Source organism: Cervus canadensis, chromosome 10, assembly GCF_019320065.1.
Source record: "Cervus canadensis isolate Bull #8, Minnesota chromosome 10, ASM1932006v1, whole genome shotgun sequence".
In the NCBI taxonomy this organism is placed as follows: domain Eukaryota; kingdom Metazoa; phylum Chordata; class Mammalia; order Artiodactyla; family Cervidae; genus Cervus; species Cervus canadensis.
The window spans coordinates 44,431,579-44,447,055 of record NC_057395.1 but is presented as its reverse complement, the minus strand read 5'-3'; the positions used below and the strand labels follow the sequence as shown (position 1 = coordinate 44,447,055).

Genomic DNA, 15,477 nt, shown 5'->3' with positions numbered 1-15,477 from the left:
TACACCCAGGGGGCTCATGAGACAACTCTCTGGGTCACTTTCTCCCACCTCACTCCCTTGGAGCTTTGTATGTTAAATACAAACTGGGCAGTGCTTGATTAATTCCACCCTACTCACCATATTCACACTCTCATCTTTCTGTTTGATGACCTCATAAGCCAGAGTTTCCTATGTAAACGTATTGTCACTGGCCTTTGGAGACAGGTTGGTAATTCATGTCAGACCTGCTACTACTAATTATAAAGAGGGGGGCACAGTTGGCTTTTCTGTCCATCCAGCCACCTGCTACAGGGACTTACTGCCTAGTTCTGTTGTGAGCTTTGTCCTTCGTGATAACCGCTTTTAAGAAGGCAAGTAAACCACCTGAGCATGTGTTTTCTGACCAGAGGCACATGGGGAGATTTGACTACCTGCTGAAAGAATTATCAGTAGGTAAAGAGATTTGCTTTTTTGCAGAGCAGAGAAGAAATATTTTCAATGTTAAAACTGAAGTTTTAAAACTTGAAGTTAATTGGCAATTCAGAATATTCTTAAAACAGTTCTCATGTTTTATTCTTATCATAACATTATAATTAAACATCAGTATGGTTAAAATCGTCTCTATTTTGAACTTAGGTGATTCTGTAATGACTTGTGAAATGATTTCTAAGGAAGTACGTTAAAATTCTATAATATACACTTTAAACTTAGAAACTCTTAGATTCTCACTAGACTGTAAGCCGTCTGAAGGCAGAAGTCTTGTTTTCTTGTTTTTGGGGTTTTTTTTTTTTTTTGTCTTTGTATATTTCTCTAGCTGAGCAGTATGCCTTGTGTGTAGATCAGTACATGCAGTTTCAAAGGGTGATTTCTTTTTAAATTAATATGCATACTCCTTAGGGCTTGTTCCTCTGGAAAACACATTATAAAGCCTCAGGGAACTGGACAAGACCTCAGTCTGATAATAAAAACTTAATACAAACCTTGCAACATACTAAGAAGTTTTTCTTGAATATGTCCCCTTAACTGTTCACTTTCATTGAGCCATAGTAATACAACAAAGAATTAGTTCTATGGAAATCAAATTTTATTTGTGTTTTTTTCTCTTACACTGAAGCCAAAGGAGAAACTGCTTTACAGCTTCAATCAGAAATTTCCAGTGGTCAAGATGTTATTAGCATAAATACAGCCCAACCAGAACATGTCACAGTGGCCCCAAAAGCCCTGACTGAAACCTCTGTTGTCGGCTGTGACTCCCAGGCCCTAAACATGCTGGCCGACCTGGCTCTGAGTGCTGCTACCTCCAGCACGCCATCCCCCGAGCCCAGAAACCTCCCCTGCTCCCTGGAGCTGCCGCAAAACAGTGTTCCACTTTCTAAAGAACAGCTTTTGCATGGGACATCAGACCACGAATACCACAGAGGAGTTAAAAGTCAGAAAGGTGGGCCATTACCCAAGCCCTCCTCTGACCAGAGTAATCTGTCTTCAGACCCCATGGTCAGCCCAGAGGAAGAGAGCGTGGATCCTGGCAGTTGGGCCCCTGCAGAAGCCCAGCCAGCACTTCCCAAGGAGACTCATGAGAGTTCCAATGCAAGCCAGACCTCTTTCGTGGCTGCGGAGCATTCCTACGCCCTGCTCCTCGCAGAACATTCAAAGAGGGGGGGCCCAGGCTTGGCCTTTGCCAAGAGCAGCACCAAAGGCTCTGACATGGGGACCCCCGTGGGGAAGGTTATACCCTTCCTGCGCCCGACGATGACGTCCCCGCTACAGAAGCTCTCCATGGCCCTGGCCTTTAGGCACAGGGGCAGGTTGCTGCCCACTGGCCCGCAGGACTTCTGCTGCTCCTCGCACACGGTGTTCTGCTGTGACGGCTCCTTTAAGGTCACGTTCACATGCGAAGCAGATTACTCTTTCAGCTTAGACAGCAAGTACACCAACAACCCGCTGGAGAAGACTGTGGTCAGAGCACTGCATGGGTGAGTAGGGGCGACACTGGGTAGATACCTCGATGCAGGGAGAAGGGATGCTGTGCTCAGTCTGAGGAAGGAGAAAGAAGGGTGTAAAATCCAGTAAATGGGGATTAATACTGAGAGTGGATCACTGAGATGCTCCTTCATGAGTCTTTCTGGTCCTTGAATTGTAATATGAAATAAGATCTTGGTGGAAAATAGTGAGGTAAGGGAGTAATGCTTTGCAGACTGAATTGCAGAAGAAACATTTAAAGAATTACTTGGGGACTTCCATGGTGGTCCAGTGGCTGAGACTCCTCCTTCCCCAAGCAGGATTAGGATTAGGTTCAATCCCTAGTCAGGGAACTAGATCCCATGTTCTTCAACTAAGACCCAGTGCAGCCAAATCAGTAAATAAATAATTTAAAAAACAAAACAAAACTTGTAGCTTGTCAGGTTGGTCACATTGCTGTGAGTGAGCACATTTACATGGGGTTGTTCTAGAAATCTTCCTTAGGGACCAAGGCAGAATAGCGGAGAGCTAAGAGCACTGGCTTTGGAGCGTGGACCAGCCTCCGTGTGGAGTCAAGGCTCCCCCAGCTCTCAGAACAGCACTTCTGGCCCTTCCTGATACTCAACCTGGGAGCTCACTGAACTGTGGGTTCTGACTCTGTTTGGGGTAGAGCCTGAAGAGTCTACATTTCTCACCAGTGTCCAGATGACAGCTGGGAAGGGTGACAGTCTGTGGGCAATGCTTTTAACGAGTTTAGTAATAGCCATGTGATGAGGGTTTGCACGGTGACAGGCTGGTACTGAACAGTGACTACCGCTGTTAGTAGTGAGCATTGGCCTGTGACCTCAGCTCCTGGCAGGGGGACAATGCTTGTGCGGGGCCCTGAATTCCGTCGGACTGCTCTCCTCACTCCAGGACCAGCTCACACCTAAGAGCCTGCACTTGCTCAGGAGGGTCACTTCCTTTCCCTGAACCCTGCTTCACTGAAGCCCCGCTCTGTAACCCCTCTGACTCATTGCACTCACTCTGCTGTTCTTTGGCCTGGCACATTGCCAGAAGTGTGTTCTGTCTCCTTCTGGTTTCAGGAGAGTCTTCAAAGCTGGGATATGAAAATAGTGCAGTTCTGCTGAACTACCTGATTACTTTAATCTTCAGACTTCCCAACTGTTAGACATGTAGAATTAGAAAAGAAATGAGTTGGCCAGACTTTCTGGAAGCCAGGAGATAAGTATTTGGGAAGTCACTGAAGCCATTATTCACATAAGGTGTCTGTTTTGTCCCAGGAGAGCTCGCATTGAACCTGGGGAGAGCCCCAGGCTCAGAGTGGGAAGGCCTGTGTTCTTTTTTTTTTCTTTAGAGTTAATATTCTTTTTTTTTTTTTTCATTTATTTTTATTAGTTGGAGGCTAATTACTTTACAATATTGTAGTGGTTTTTGTCATACCTTGACATGAATCAGCCATGGATTTACATGTGTTCCCCATCCCGAGAGAATAGCATTGAAACAACTATACTATCAAGGGTGAAACAGATCACCAGCCCAGGTTAGATGCATGAGACAAGTGCTCAGGGCTGGTGCACTGGGAAGACCCAGAGGCCTGTGTTATGATCATGGTTCTTCCACTCACAGAGTTTGTGTTTTGAAAGAAGTCACTTAAAACTCTGATTTCCAGCTCCTTGCTCTGTCTCTGTAAAAAGAAGGGATGAGATGCATTGTAATTATTTGTTAAATCAACTTCGTTTTTGTCTTATTTTTATTTCATGCTCATGTAACTTTTAAAAGAAAACTGAACATAAAAACTAAGGTTAATAATGAAGGCACTTGCTTTATGATATGACAGTCATCTAAAAGAGTCATCTTCAATGATTTTCATTTGTTCCTTCTTTAAACCCTCAGGCCCTGGAATACTGATTTACCGGATAACGTGGAAGAGGTGAAGCTTCTGCTGCATATGTGGGTGGCTCTGTTCTACAGCAGACAGAACAAAGTTGTGCGGTCATCCCGGAAAGTCGTAGAACACAGCAACCCAGCAAAATATGTGTCCATAAATAGCACACTAGAGTCATTTGAGTTTGGTGAAATTGAGGAGCCCTCCGGGGTAGAGAGGTACTCCTTAGATCCTCTGCTGGAGGCCAGCGAGGCTCCCAGAGGCTGTGCAGCTGAGGTGTCCTGCCCTGGCTCCAACCCCATGCGTCCTTTCACAAAGCTGCCTCCCGTGAGAGGCCTGGAGCTCTGGGTGCAGAATGAACAGAAAGAAATGTTTGCAACAGTGGGTCACCAGGAAAGCCCAGAAAGCCAGAATTTCATCTGTTCTTATAATAACGAGGTCAGTAAAGCTGAATACTAAAAATGCTGTATAACTTTTGAAGAAATTTTTTTGTACATAAAATCACTTTCAAAACAAGGTATTGATTTCTTTCAGGAAAGTGGATTCTCTAACTGTGTAGAGAATTATAAGGCAAAAAACTTTAAGTTTTCAGACTCCATGTTGTGTGCTATTGGAGCTTACCTACCATCCTGATTGAAGAAATGAAAGTAGGAAAAAAATCATAAGGGTCAGATGATCTAGGAGCCAGCCATAATTATGTAGCTTTTTAGTAGTATGATTTGGGGCCAATTACTTATTCTCTCTGAGCTGAATAATACTTATTATGTCTTACCTAGAATAGTGTTTATTGGAGCCCTTGTGTGTGTGTGTGTTTAAAAAAAATCTCTCTTGGGTGTATTTTAAGCCTATGTAAGAAGAGAGGAAAGAGAGTGCTTGATTTCCACCCAGTGAAGATTCAAAAGGACAGAGCTAGCTAAAATCGTTGTCTGTTCTTCACATATGTAAATTCTTTTTTAAAAACTATGTATTTTAGAATCTTGGTTTTTTTTAAATTTATTTCTTTTGCTTTAATCATTTCAGATAATTAGGGGGAAAGCTGAACAAGAGTCATCAGGTAAACTGGAGACTTCCAATCTTGTGCCTCCTAGCATTGGAAGCAGTCAAGCTAATGGACCTTCTGTTGCTGGTGAAGATAAAACCTTTGAGCCTCTTAATAACACACAAGTGACCTCTTGTAATGATACTGCCCCACAAACCACATTTGCCAACAAGACTTATGATGAGATCAGCAGTCCATCAATGATTTGTCAGAAGTCTGTGTATAGCACCCTTGAGAGCAAAGTTGATATTTTTCATGCACAAAGGGAAACAGAAGCAGATGCTCTGCAGGGCCTTATCCGGTGTAGCAGCCCCATAAACAAAGAATGTCAGCCGTTGTTGGAGGGGAAGGGTGATATGGGATACGTGATGATTAATCTGGAACCAGTCACGCTCACTTTGGAAAAAAGTGCCTATGTGCCAGTACAGACAGAAGCTGTCAACAGAGCTGACAAACCTACAGCCTTTAACGTGGAGTTGACTAAACAGGTGTCACCTGCTGCAAGCCTTAGACATCCCGTGTCCACATTTGAAAAGTCACAGATGCAGGCCCTTGGGGACAACCCCTCACTGGCGGTGTCAGGACAAAAGGGCACTCAGTACCTCCATGCCTCATCAGTGTGTAGAGAGACACTTGCTGAAGAAACATGTTCCTTACAGAAGGGACAGGCTATGGCAGGCTCACTTTCACCATCTGATAATCCCATGGTAACAGAAGCGTTACCATTGGCTAAAAGTTCAAATTACTCGTTACCCAGAGGAGAAATGAAACTCTCTCAAGAATTCCTTCTCCCAACACAGAATCTCTTAAGCATCTCTTCAGAAGAAATAATAGAGCCGTCCCAGGTTGAGGTAGTTCCATCGTCAGCCTCTGCCCCCTTGGGAAAAAAGGATTCCCTTAACTACATCGCATCAATAAAGAATACTCTGTGTGGCTCTTCAGAACTAAAGAAGGACAAGAGTGGTCTAAACAGTGAAAATATTAGTTTTCAATCATTTAATTCCACATTTACCAAAGAAGCAGGCCTGTCTGTGAATAGAGAGGAGGTCAGCCTCAAGGTATCAGAGGAGGATTCCAACCTTGACCTCACTCTCACCCTATCACCACCCATGAGTCCTAGGGAAGAAGCGCCCATTGGTGAAGTGGAGCAACTGCGGGAGGCCCCGCTACCCCGCGTAGGCCTTCAGGAGATGGCAGAGGAAATATCTGTGCCCGAAGAGGTTCCTTCCATAGAAAACAGAGACGTGAGCTCTGCTGCTAACACATGTGTGAAACCAGCAGAAAACAAAGAGGGAAAAGGTGGTGATTTACAGACAGTGGCTTTCATACTTTCTAAAGAAACGTGTACCCTGGAGGTTGCGGAGGAAGTTCACCTTGCCTCTGACTTCCCGTTCAGTTCCTTGATTGAAGAAGTGTCACCAGCTTCCAGCCCTGACCCCCAGGCACCAGTGGAAGAAGCACCACCAGCTCAGGCCACATCTCCACGTGGTCTGAATCACTGTGATGCGCTCGGTGAGAAAAGCGCCAGGCTCTCCAAGGTCGAGTCAGGAGATTTGGCCGTAACAGAAAAGGAAAGTTCTCTTGTTGCTGCCACCTGTCCAATGGAACAGGATAACTCAGCTCAGGTACAGCAGATGCAATTTTCTGCTGAAATGCCTCTACGATTACAGAACCACGCAGGAAAAAAAGGTAGATTCTTAATCCTTCCTGGTGACATCACTCAGGAAACTGGCCCGAGTAAATGTGGGGAGGGCTTCTCTCTCTCAGGAAAGAGGCCAGACTGTGATGCCATGGTAACCCAGCCTGCCTGCACTGTCACGTACGGAGGTTCTCTAGAAAACCTGGTATCGTCAGGGCACCCACTGCAGCCCACGGGTGTGGAGACCTGCAGCCCCCACCCATATCATCGTGTCCTGGAGACCAGTGAGCCTTTCAGTCCTGCAGAGATCCCTGAAAACAAGTCTTCTGCTGACATGTATGTTTCTACAGCCACACCAAGTGCTGTGGTGACCAGCACTCAGAGCCTTCCTGAAGACGTCTTGAGCAGTGATGTGAAAACACACGAATGCTGTTACATCCTGGTTAAGTCCTTGCGCTCCGACCCAGTTGCTGGAGCGGAGGGTGCACAGACCCACGGGCACCCAGAGCTCCCCAAGCCTACGCTCCCCTTGGGCGGGCCCACTGCAGCCCACAGCGCAGGCCCCAGCAACACGGGGACAGGGTTACCGACCCAGGAAGTCCCTATCGTCAGGATGACCCATCTGCTCGACAGTGAGAATAGTGGAGCCGAGTTACAGGGAAGAGCCGTGGATCCTGGAGGTGCCGGCCCCCAGCTGCTCGCCACCTCTCCACAAGGCAGACAGGAGCCAGCCTGCCCGCTGCAGGAGGGGTCCCCGTGTGCAGTGTGGGATCTGCTCCGTGGCGGACTTCTCCCCACGTATCTGCAGGCTGATGCTCACCCGGGTACTGCAGGCCATGGCGAGAGTGCCGGTCCAGAGCCCCCTGCGTCCTTTGCTCCCCGATCTGGCGCACCTCCCGCTGGTGGGGTCTCTGAAGAGCAGTTGCAAGGTGGGAGTGTGGGCGAGGCAGGCACAGGTGGAGGCATGGGTGTGGGCGTGCTCTCTGACATCTACTATGAACCCCTTTCTGGAGACTCGGATCAGGACTCTCTGGGTGAGTATGGACACCCCAGATACAACACAGAAGAGTCCTGTGCTTCACAATATGGCCACACTGGGAAAAGAGAAGGTGCATCCAAAGACAGTTACAACTCTTTCCTGAGCCTGAACACCAGTGATCACAACTGGGGCTACGCAAGCCAAGTTCCAGGGCTGGAGAGCAGCATTCCTCCCAGAAGTCGGCTGGGTGGACTAAAGAAGGAAGCTACGTGTATGCCCTGTTACGTCCAAATCCGAGATGTCTGTGGGGTCCCCAGGAGCTACGCCAACTTCACTGTGACCAGAAAGCTCAGAGACACCCCAAGAACCCTGCACGGCTTAAGGCGGCGCCCCACCGGCACTGCCCCGTGCGGCTTGCTCAGCTCCTGGGCAGACGCCTGGCAAGGGGCAGACGATCTCACCCAGAACACTTTAGATCTGGAGCACCTGCGTTTTGCACACAAACTGAAACAAATTGTGAAGATGGGAGCCGCTCGGCATTCTGTCCTTTTGCCCGGCACCTTTCCAAAGGAGCCCCCAGCCCAGGTCACCACAGGGGCTTTCCATGGGACCCCAATGCCCACATGCCCGGGGCTGCCTCCCGCCTCCCGAAGCAGGAGTCCTCTCATGGTGACGATCGTGCATCAGATGCCTAACCATGTGGACTGCCCCTCCTCCTGGAAGAAGAGGTGTGGCCACAGTAGAAATCACCTCACAAACTCAGACCAGAATCAGACAGCGTCCTTCCACCTCCACAAGCTGAAATACAACAACAGTACATTGAAAGACTCGCGCAACGACATCGCTGTCATTCTCAGCGAGTATGCCGAGTTCAACAAGGTGATGCTGAGCAGCCGCCAGGTGGTCCAGGACACGGAGCCGCCTGTGGCTTTGGGAGCAGCCGTTCCCCGCGAGCTGTGTGTCTGCGGCCCGCAGCCCGCCTCCTATGAGGACCTGGTGGCCGACCTGTGCTCCAGCCTGCGCGTCAAGCTGGAGCGAGTGGTGAGGGAGGCATGTTCTAGCACCTTCCTCTTCCACCTCGTGGAGACAGAAGACAAGTCCTTCTTTGTAAGAACAAAGGTAAGATGCGAGATTTTTCTCCAGTTTTTATTATTTTGATTGCGGGTCCAAGTTTTTGTTTTTGTTTTTTAAATAATACAGCATTCTCGGCTTCAGAAAGCCACAGTGTGGTGTTTCACCTTCTCAGCTCAGTCCTTCCCTGTCCCCGAGGCCGCCACAGAGCAGGGCAAGGTCCTGTATGCCTGCCCCCTGGGCGTCCTCCCCGTCAGCCTAGTCAGTCAGTGTGGGCGTGTCACAGTCACTGAGCACCTCTGGGCCTGAGGAGGCTCCCCAAAGGGTAGAGGGGGCCTCCCAGAGCGTAGTGGTCACCGTCGGGTCAAAGGATCACACAGCAGCACTGAGACAGCCACCCCAGGCCCCTGGAAGGCGCTGAGAAGTGCTTCTGAAAGAGCAGCCACGCTATAGAGAATGTCTCCCCACCGCCAGCGCCCAGAGGGTGGCTGAGTGAGAGAGAGCAGCCTCACGAAGCTCCCCAGGTGGCTGAGCCGGGAACAGTGTCCTGGGAGACGCTGATGGCTCCAATTTTGTATCATTTAAATATGATTTCGAAGTATTTATTTTTTCCAAATTTGTGAAATCTGATCTTCTGTGTAACTGGTATTTTTCCCGACCAAGGCTCCTCTTGCTGTCCATGGTTTTTCACAGATGGCTGCCAGATGTGGTCTCCTCAACCCCCATCATTGCTCCCATTTCCACACCATTTTGGGAAGCAGTTTTGTTGAAAAAAATACAGCGTGAAATGGCCTTCAGTCTTTTTTGGAAGGTGTTTCACCTCCAAAAGTAATCTGGAAATAATTTTTTTTAACCTTGAATTAGAGTTGATTTTCTTTGGCTGAGTGCATAGCCGTACCTTGACATGTGCTGACATGAGTCAGGGCCAAGTCCCTGTTCTGCCACAGTGAGAACACTTACTTTCTTCTTGCTTCCCTCTCAAAAGTAGCAGTCTAATATCTTGGTTCTTATGTCCTCAGCAGAGTGCAAGTGACGCTGGTTTCCATACGGGAGCAACTGGAAGAATGTTAGTTTATTTATAGCAGGAATACTTCTAGATAACACACTTGTTTCAACAGTGACTGTATTGTTTCATGGTAATATTTTGTCACATGACCACTACTTACAACAGAAAATAACAAATAGTGTGTTATTCAAGTGAGCAAGTGGACACGTTGTAAAATACATTAGCGAATAAAGTGTAATCAGGAGCAGTGTTTGTACCTCAGAAAGCTCTCCTGGAAAATTCGTGTGTCCCAGAGCATCGATGGAGTGTCAGGCCCCATTTACTCCTGAAGTGATGGATGATATTAGCTACTTAGATATTTTAGTGAGCTCTTTATTAAAAGAAATCTTGTCTGTAGGAGTATTTTTGAAAATACATTGCCATACTTTTTTTCATTTTACTTTTAGATTTTTATTGGTGTATAGTTGATTTACCTGGAGGGAGGGCATGGCAACCCACTCCAGTATCCTTGCCTGGAGAATCCCATGAACAGAGGAGCCTGGCAGGCTACATCAGGTTGCAAAGAGTTGGACACAACTGAGAAACTTAGCACATGGTTGATTTACAGTGTTGTATTAGCATCACCATACATTTTGAATAAAGAATTGAAAGTCAAAATTCAGGGTGACTTGAGATCCAATGGAGACTGACCAAAGCAACACTTTATTTTTATAAAAGAAATAACAAATGATGGACAGTGTTACTGGCAACCCTCCAGAATCCTCCAGACAGAAACAGCATCAAAATCAGAGAACAAGGTCGAGGAACTTCTTTAACTACACGGGCTTATCCTCCCAACAAAGCTTACTGCAGAGCCATTCTGTGGGATACAGCCGTGCCCCTCACCCCCGGTAACCAGACCCAGTGTAACCCCAACCTCTCCCACACCCCAGAGCCTACACCGTCCAAGTGTCTGCCGGCTTCTCCAGCATCCACCCTCGCTAGTGATACTCAGAGCAGTGCACAGGCATCAGGGCTGGTCAAAGTCTGGGAAACACTGACTGAGGCGGCAGTTTTAAAGTAAATATCTTCATCCCCAGGGTGACTCCCTTCAGAGGGAGTATGTGTATTTGATGTTTCGGAAGAATCAGCCTTTGATATGGACATAAAAGACTCATTATAAAGTGCTCATCTAGTAGTAAAGACAAACTGCCATTTATGTGCCTTATTAGGACATAAATTAGTAATTAAGATGTGCTTTCTTATGTATCTTCTGTCAGCAGTTTTGTAACAGTTCTGTGCAAGTACCTTTCTTAAATAGCAGCTATCTGCAAATCTTTCAGAATATCCTGAGGAAAGGAGGTCACACAGAAATCGAACCTCAGCATTTCTGTCAAGTATTTCACAGAGAGAAAGGTGCACTTTTAGTCATCATCAGAAATGAAGATATAGCATCCCACCTGCATCAGGTAGGTTTGGAGGTCACCTTCTTACAGAGAAATATATTCCGAGCATTTTTTATGTTATTCTGAAATTAGCCTCATCACTGCCTTTTTATTTAGGGGAGAGGTTAAAACCCGATACTGTTGAATCTAAGTGGGAAGATAATGGGTTTGAGATACCGTGCTGCTGATACTAATGTTGTCATTTACTAAGGTATTCATCAGGCAAATTATGTTTCCAAGTTAGGAACATCTTCACAGTAACTAAGGGAGAATGTCAATGAAGAGAGACCGATTTTCCACCTGAAATATAAATCTGCACCTCTGGATATCTAACAGAACCAAGTCTTGCTTTAAAAGGACTTGTGAAAATTTTCTTAACTCTCTGTTACCATGGTTACCTATTAATTGAATAAAAGTAATTGTGCCAGGTCGAGCCGACAAGCACAGTCCTGCATCAGTAGGACCTGATGCAGTAGGACTGCAGTAACTGAACCCACAGCAGACACTGAGCTGGAGACAGTGGTGAGCCTGCCACCTGCTGATACACTTCCCAAACCTCAGGTGTCCCAAACTCCATCTCCCACCTCTGGAGTTGAGACCACTGTGTAATTAACGGGTCAGTCGTCAGGGTTAAAGGTATTTCCAGCTGTTCTTGAGGCCGGACGCCCTTGGGTAAAAGTGGCAGAAGTGACCCCATGAGTCTGTCTTCACTGGGAACCCTCTTATGTTACAGATCCCTTCTCTGCTGAAGCTGAAGCACTTTCCCAGGGTCGTCTTTGCCGGAGTCGACAGCCCTGAAGATGTCCTCAATGACACCTACCAAGAGCTGCTTCGGACAGGAGGCTTTGTGGTATCAGATGACAAACTACTAGAGACTTTAACGTTAGGTGAGTCTCTTATTTTCCTTTCTTTATATAGTCAAATCAGTTTCTCCTTGCCCAGTGACCCAAATATTTCATCAAATAGAAATTATCGACTTAGAATAACATCAGTCACCATATACTGAGGGCTTAATTTCTGCCATATGCTGTGCTAAGCACTGTGCTCTTAACATCTTTTGCATTAACCAGTCAGACCACTCAGTAATACAGCTAAACTATTCCTATGCATTAGAGATTGTTATATTCAATTTCTCCCTTTGGCAAATCGTCAGCTACATATTTGTTTAGAATGAGCCCTTTTCCCTCCATTTCTGTTGCCATCAACGCTCCCATCTTGTCAATACCAGAGAAATCTAAAAACCACTACTCAAGTCTGCTCAGTTACCTGCTTGAACACTCGTATCTGCTTTCTCTTGGAGCAGTGACTGACACAGAAGGATGTCAGAGCACAGGGCAGCACTTTATATACAGTCGAAGTCTCTGCAGCTCTGATGGCACATGAGAACTAAATATGGATACCACTTCTGCACTGAACCTTAACTTAGACCATCAATGTTGCAAATATTTATAGATTGTTATGAAGCCTGCTGCAGCAGGACCCACTTCTCCATGTCCATGGTCAGTATGACTGCAGCCCTTCCTCTACTCCTCCCTTGCAGCAGCATGAGTGGGCAGGGCTGGGTTGAGAAGCCTGCCCTGTGAAAGAGGGGGCAGTGATGGTGAACACACAAGCACGGGGCCTTATTTCTTAAAGGTAAATCACTGGGCTTTGACTAGACAGCCAGCAATCCTAAAACACATCTTCTCTTGTTAAACTTGTTCTATCTCTAGTTCAACTGAAGGAAATTGTCAAAATCCTAGAAAAACTAAATGGAAATGGAAGATGGAAGTGGTTGCTTCACTACAGGGAAAATAAAAAGCTAAAGGAAGATGTGAGGTAAGACCTTCATGGAAGGTGAGGCCTGGGGTGGGTGGGGAACCACTGAGTTCACCTGGAAGTGCTCCCTGAGCTCTGGACCAGCTCTGGTCAAGTGCTGCCACAAGGTCATAGACTTGCACAAGATCTTGAGGGGAAAATGGCTGAGCACAGAGGTTGGGGAAAGGTGTATACTTAGTAGAGGAACCAAGGGAGCAGACCTGAGAGTCAGCGCTGCCAGGGCGGGGCAGAGCACTTCAGAGGGGAGGTGAGGAAGGTTCAAGATCAGGAGCAAGTGGAGACCAGATGAAAGGGGAAGGAGTATGACTGACTATAGTGAAGACAAAAAGTCTAGAAATAAAACTGAAAATTAAGATACAGGAAAATAAAACCTTTCACAAACTTAGACTAATCTAAATTTAACATTGTATTTTTCAGAGTGGATTCAATTGCACATAAAAAGAACTTAATATTGAAATCGTATCAGAGTGCAAACATCATTGAGCTGCTTCACTATCACCAGTGTGACTCTCGACCATCAACCAAAGCTGAGCATCTGAAATGTCTGGTGAACCTGCAGGTTCAGCACATCCACGCCAGGTTTGCCGTCTTCCTGACAGGTAATTCACAGCCTTAGTGCTACCTGATTGTCATCAGCCAGGAAATGGGTCTTCCAGGTGGAGTCACTGGCAGCCTGAACACACCACACCTACTGCTGGGGCGAGTAGAGCAGATTTTATTTCCTTAGATAAAGGTCTATTAAGTGAAACCATCTATGGTTTTAAAGTCTTAAGGAATGAAGGCCCATCAATGGTTTTAGCACCCCATCCCTGAGGCAGCTGACCCCAAAGTTTCCAACTTTGTTCTTCATTTGACACAGGCTCCTTCTTCCCCTCCCATGTAGTTTTTATAAAAGGGACTCTGCTACTTTAAAAGCTGTATACACATTAATGAACTGTTCACCAAAACAGTTATTTTTCTTTTTACAGAAAAGCCTGTGGTCTCCAGAGAAGTCTTTGAAAACAGTGGCATCCTTGTGACAGATGTAAATGACTTTATTGAAAATATACAGAAAGTAGCATCTCCATTTCGGAGTAGCTACTGGTAAGAACACTTCCCAAACACTCCCATGTGAGCCGGAATTGACAGGGGTAGATACCGACATCTGTGTCTATGAGAAACCATTTGCTCAGAAACTGTTTTGTATGTTACTTATCATGCTGTAAATTTAAAGTGTTTATTTAGGGGTGGAATTGCTGCTGGTTTGGCATAAAGGGGACTTTCAAGTATCACTAATGAATAACTACTTTCTAAATGATGAACGTTTTCACTTGCAGACAGAAGATAATGTAACCTAGACTCCTGGATATCTTCCCCAGTAGATAGCATCCTACTTATGGAACAGTTCTTGGTTATTTTGTTTTAAAGACAGAATTATCAATTTTGTATTTACCCAGGTGGCTCAACTGCAGCTTACCTAGACATCGACGATGCCGACAACAAATTAGTATTTTCCCTTTTCTTTGAAAATCTTTGAAATCTCAAATCAGTGTTTTGCAACCTGGGGAAATGTTTTCCTTCATGTTTTACACGTTGCTAGAACGACTTTGTTCACAGTAGCACTGTACTTACTCATTAGCTTTGGACTGCAGTGTTCAATATTATTTTCATTTTGAACAGAATGCTTTCAAAGCTATTAATTGAACTTAACATTAAAAATAAGAATTTTACAAGTGTACTGAATTGTAGCAAAAAATACACCTATACACCAGTAGCTCTGTTTTTGCATGTTAGGGTCAAAAATGCATCTGTAATGCATGTGACAGTCTGTTTTAAAGGTTTTACCACATACAGTCTTAAGTGGTTATATTTCCTGTTAGTCATGCTACACTACATGAAATTATAGTTTTTTCCTAAATGGTACAAATTTATGAACTGTCACTTTTCACTTACTCAGTTTATGTAAATACTGCACTACAAAATCAATCCTCTGAGGAAGAAATAATCTTTTATTTATATTAGAAATAATTTCTACAATAATCTTTAAAACTCAAAACCAAGCAAAAAACATTTGTACGATACATAGTATCTATTTGGAACAAAGATTTTTGTAACTAATTTTTTTTTTTTTTAATAAAGACAACCAAAAATCATTCAACTGCTTCTGCAATGACTTTATAGTAAAAAATGTTAGGGAAGATTTATAGCAGTTTAAACTTTTTAGGCCACTTAGAATAAGCTGCTTCCAGAGGAATGCTCCCACTTACCTCACTGTGGCCTCACTCCTTTGGCCTCATCCCCACAGACCTGCCTGGTGCTCCCCTATCCCAGGTGTAGGCGGCCAGAGCAGCAGGATCCAGCAGAGGACAGCTTGGGACCGCCCCCCGCCCCACCCTCAGGCCTGCCTTCTTGGGGTCACGCTAGGCCAGTCCCTTAGGAAGTCCTTTACCTGCTTGATATCCTGCCCCCACTAAACCCAACGTGCCAATAACTTCGCTTGTTGTCTTCCTAGGAGGAGGAATACAATCGAATTTTAACTGTGTTTACCCTAGCTCTTACTTAGAAACCCAACCAGTTAATTTTTACCCCAGGGACAAGAATCTAGTAAGAGAACCATAACTGAATTAGGTACCCTGAATTAATCAGAAGTCACTACAGAAAAGGAGAGCATGTGCCCAACACACCTGCCACCTGCC

The 15,477-nt window shown here is 45.6% G+C and overlaps 1 protein-coding gene across 7 annotated transcripts in view; it reads left to right on the top strand.

Moving 5' to 3' along the window:
- TASOR2 (transcription activation suppressor family member 2) overlaps window positions 1–14,931 on the top strand; it is a 61,233-nt gene extending 46,302 nt beyond the window's left edge. For all 7 annotated transcript variants that reach the window (XM_043479195.1, XM_043479199.1, XM_043479198.1 and 4 more), the window contains 8 exons: window positions 1,094–1,952; window positions 3,835–4,264; window positions 4,847–8,602; window positions 10,883–11,008; window positions 11,718–11,871; window positions 12,697–12,802; window positions 13,220–13,401; window positions 13,771–14,931. In XM_043479195.1, the coding sequence (XP_043335130.1) occupies window positions 1,094–1,952; window positions 3,835–4,264; window positions 4,847–8,602; window positions 10,883–11,008; window positions 11,718–11,871; window positions 12,697–12,802; window positions 13,220–13,401; window positions 13,771–13,889 (5,732 nt within the window). In that variant the 3' untranslated portion in view covers window positions 13,890–14,931. The remainder of the gene's footprint in view (window positions 1–1,093; window positions 1,953–3,834; window positions 4,265–4,846; window positions 8,603–10,882; window positions 11,009–11,717; window positions 11,872–12,696; window positions 12,803–13,219; window positions 13,402–13,770) is intronic.
- Window positions 14,932–15,477: the final 546 nt, after the last annotated feature.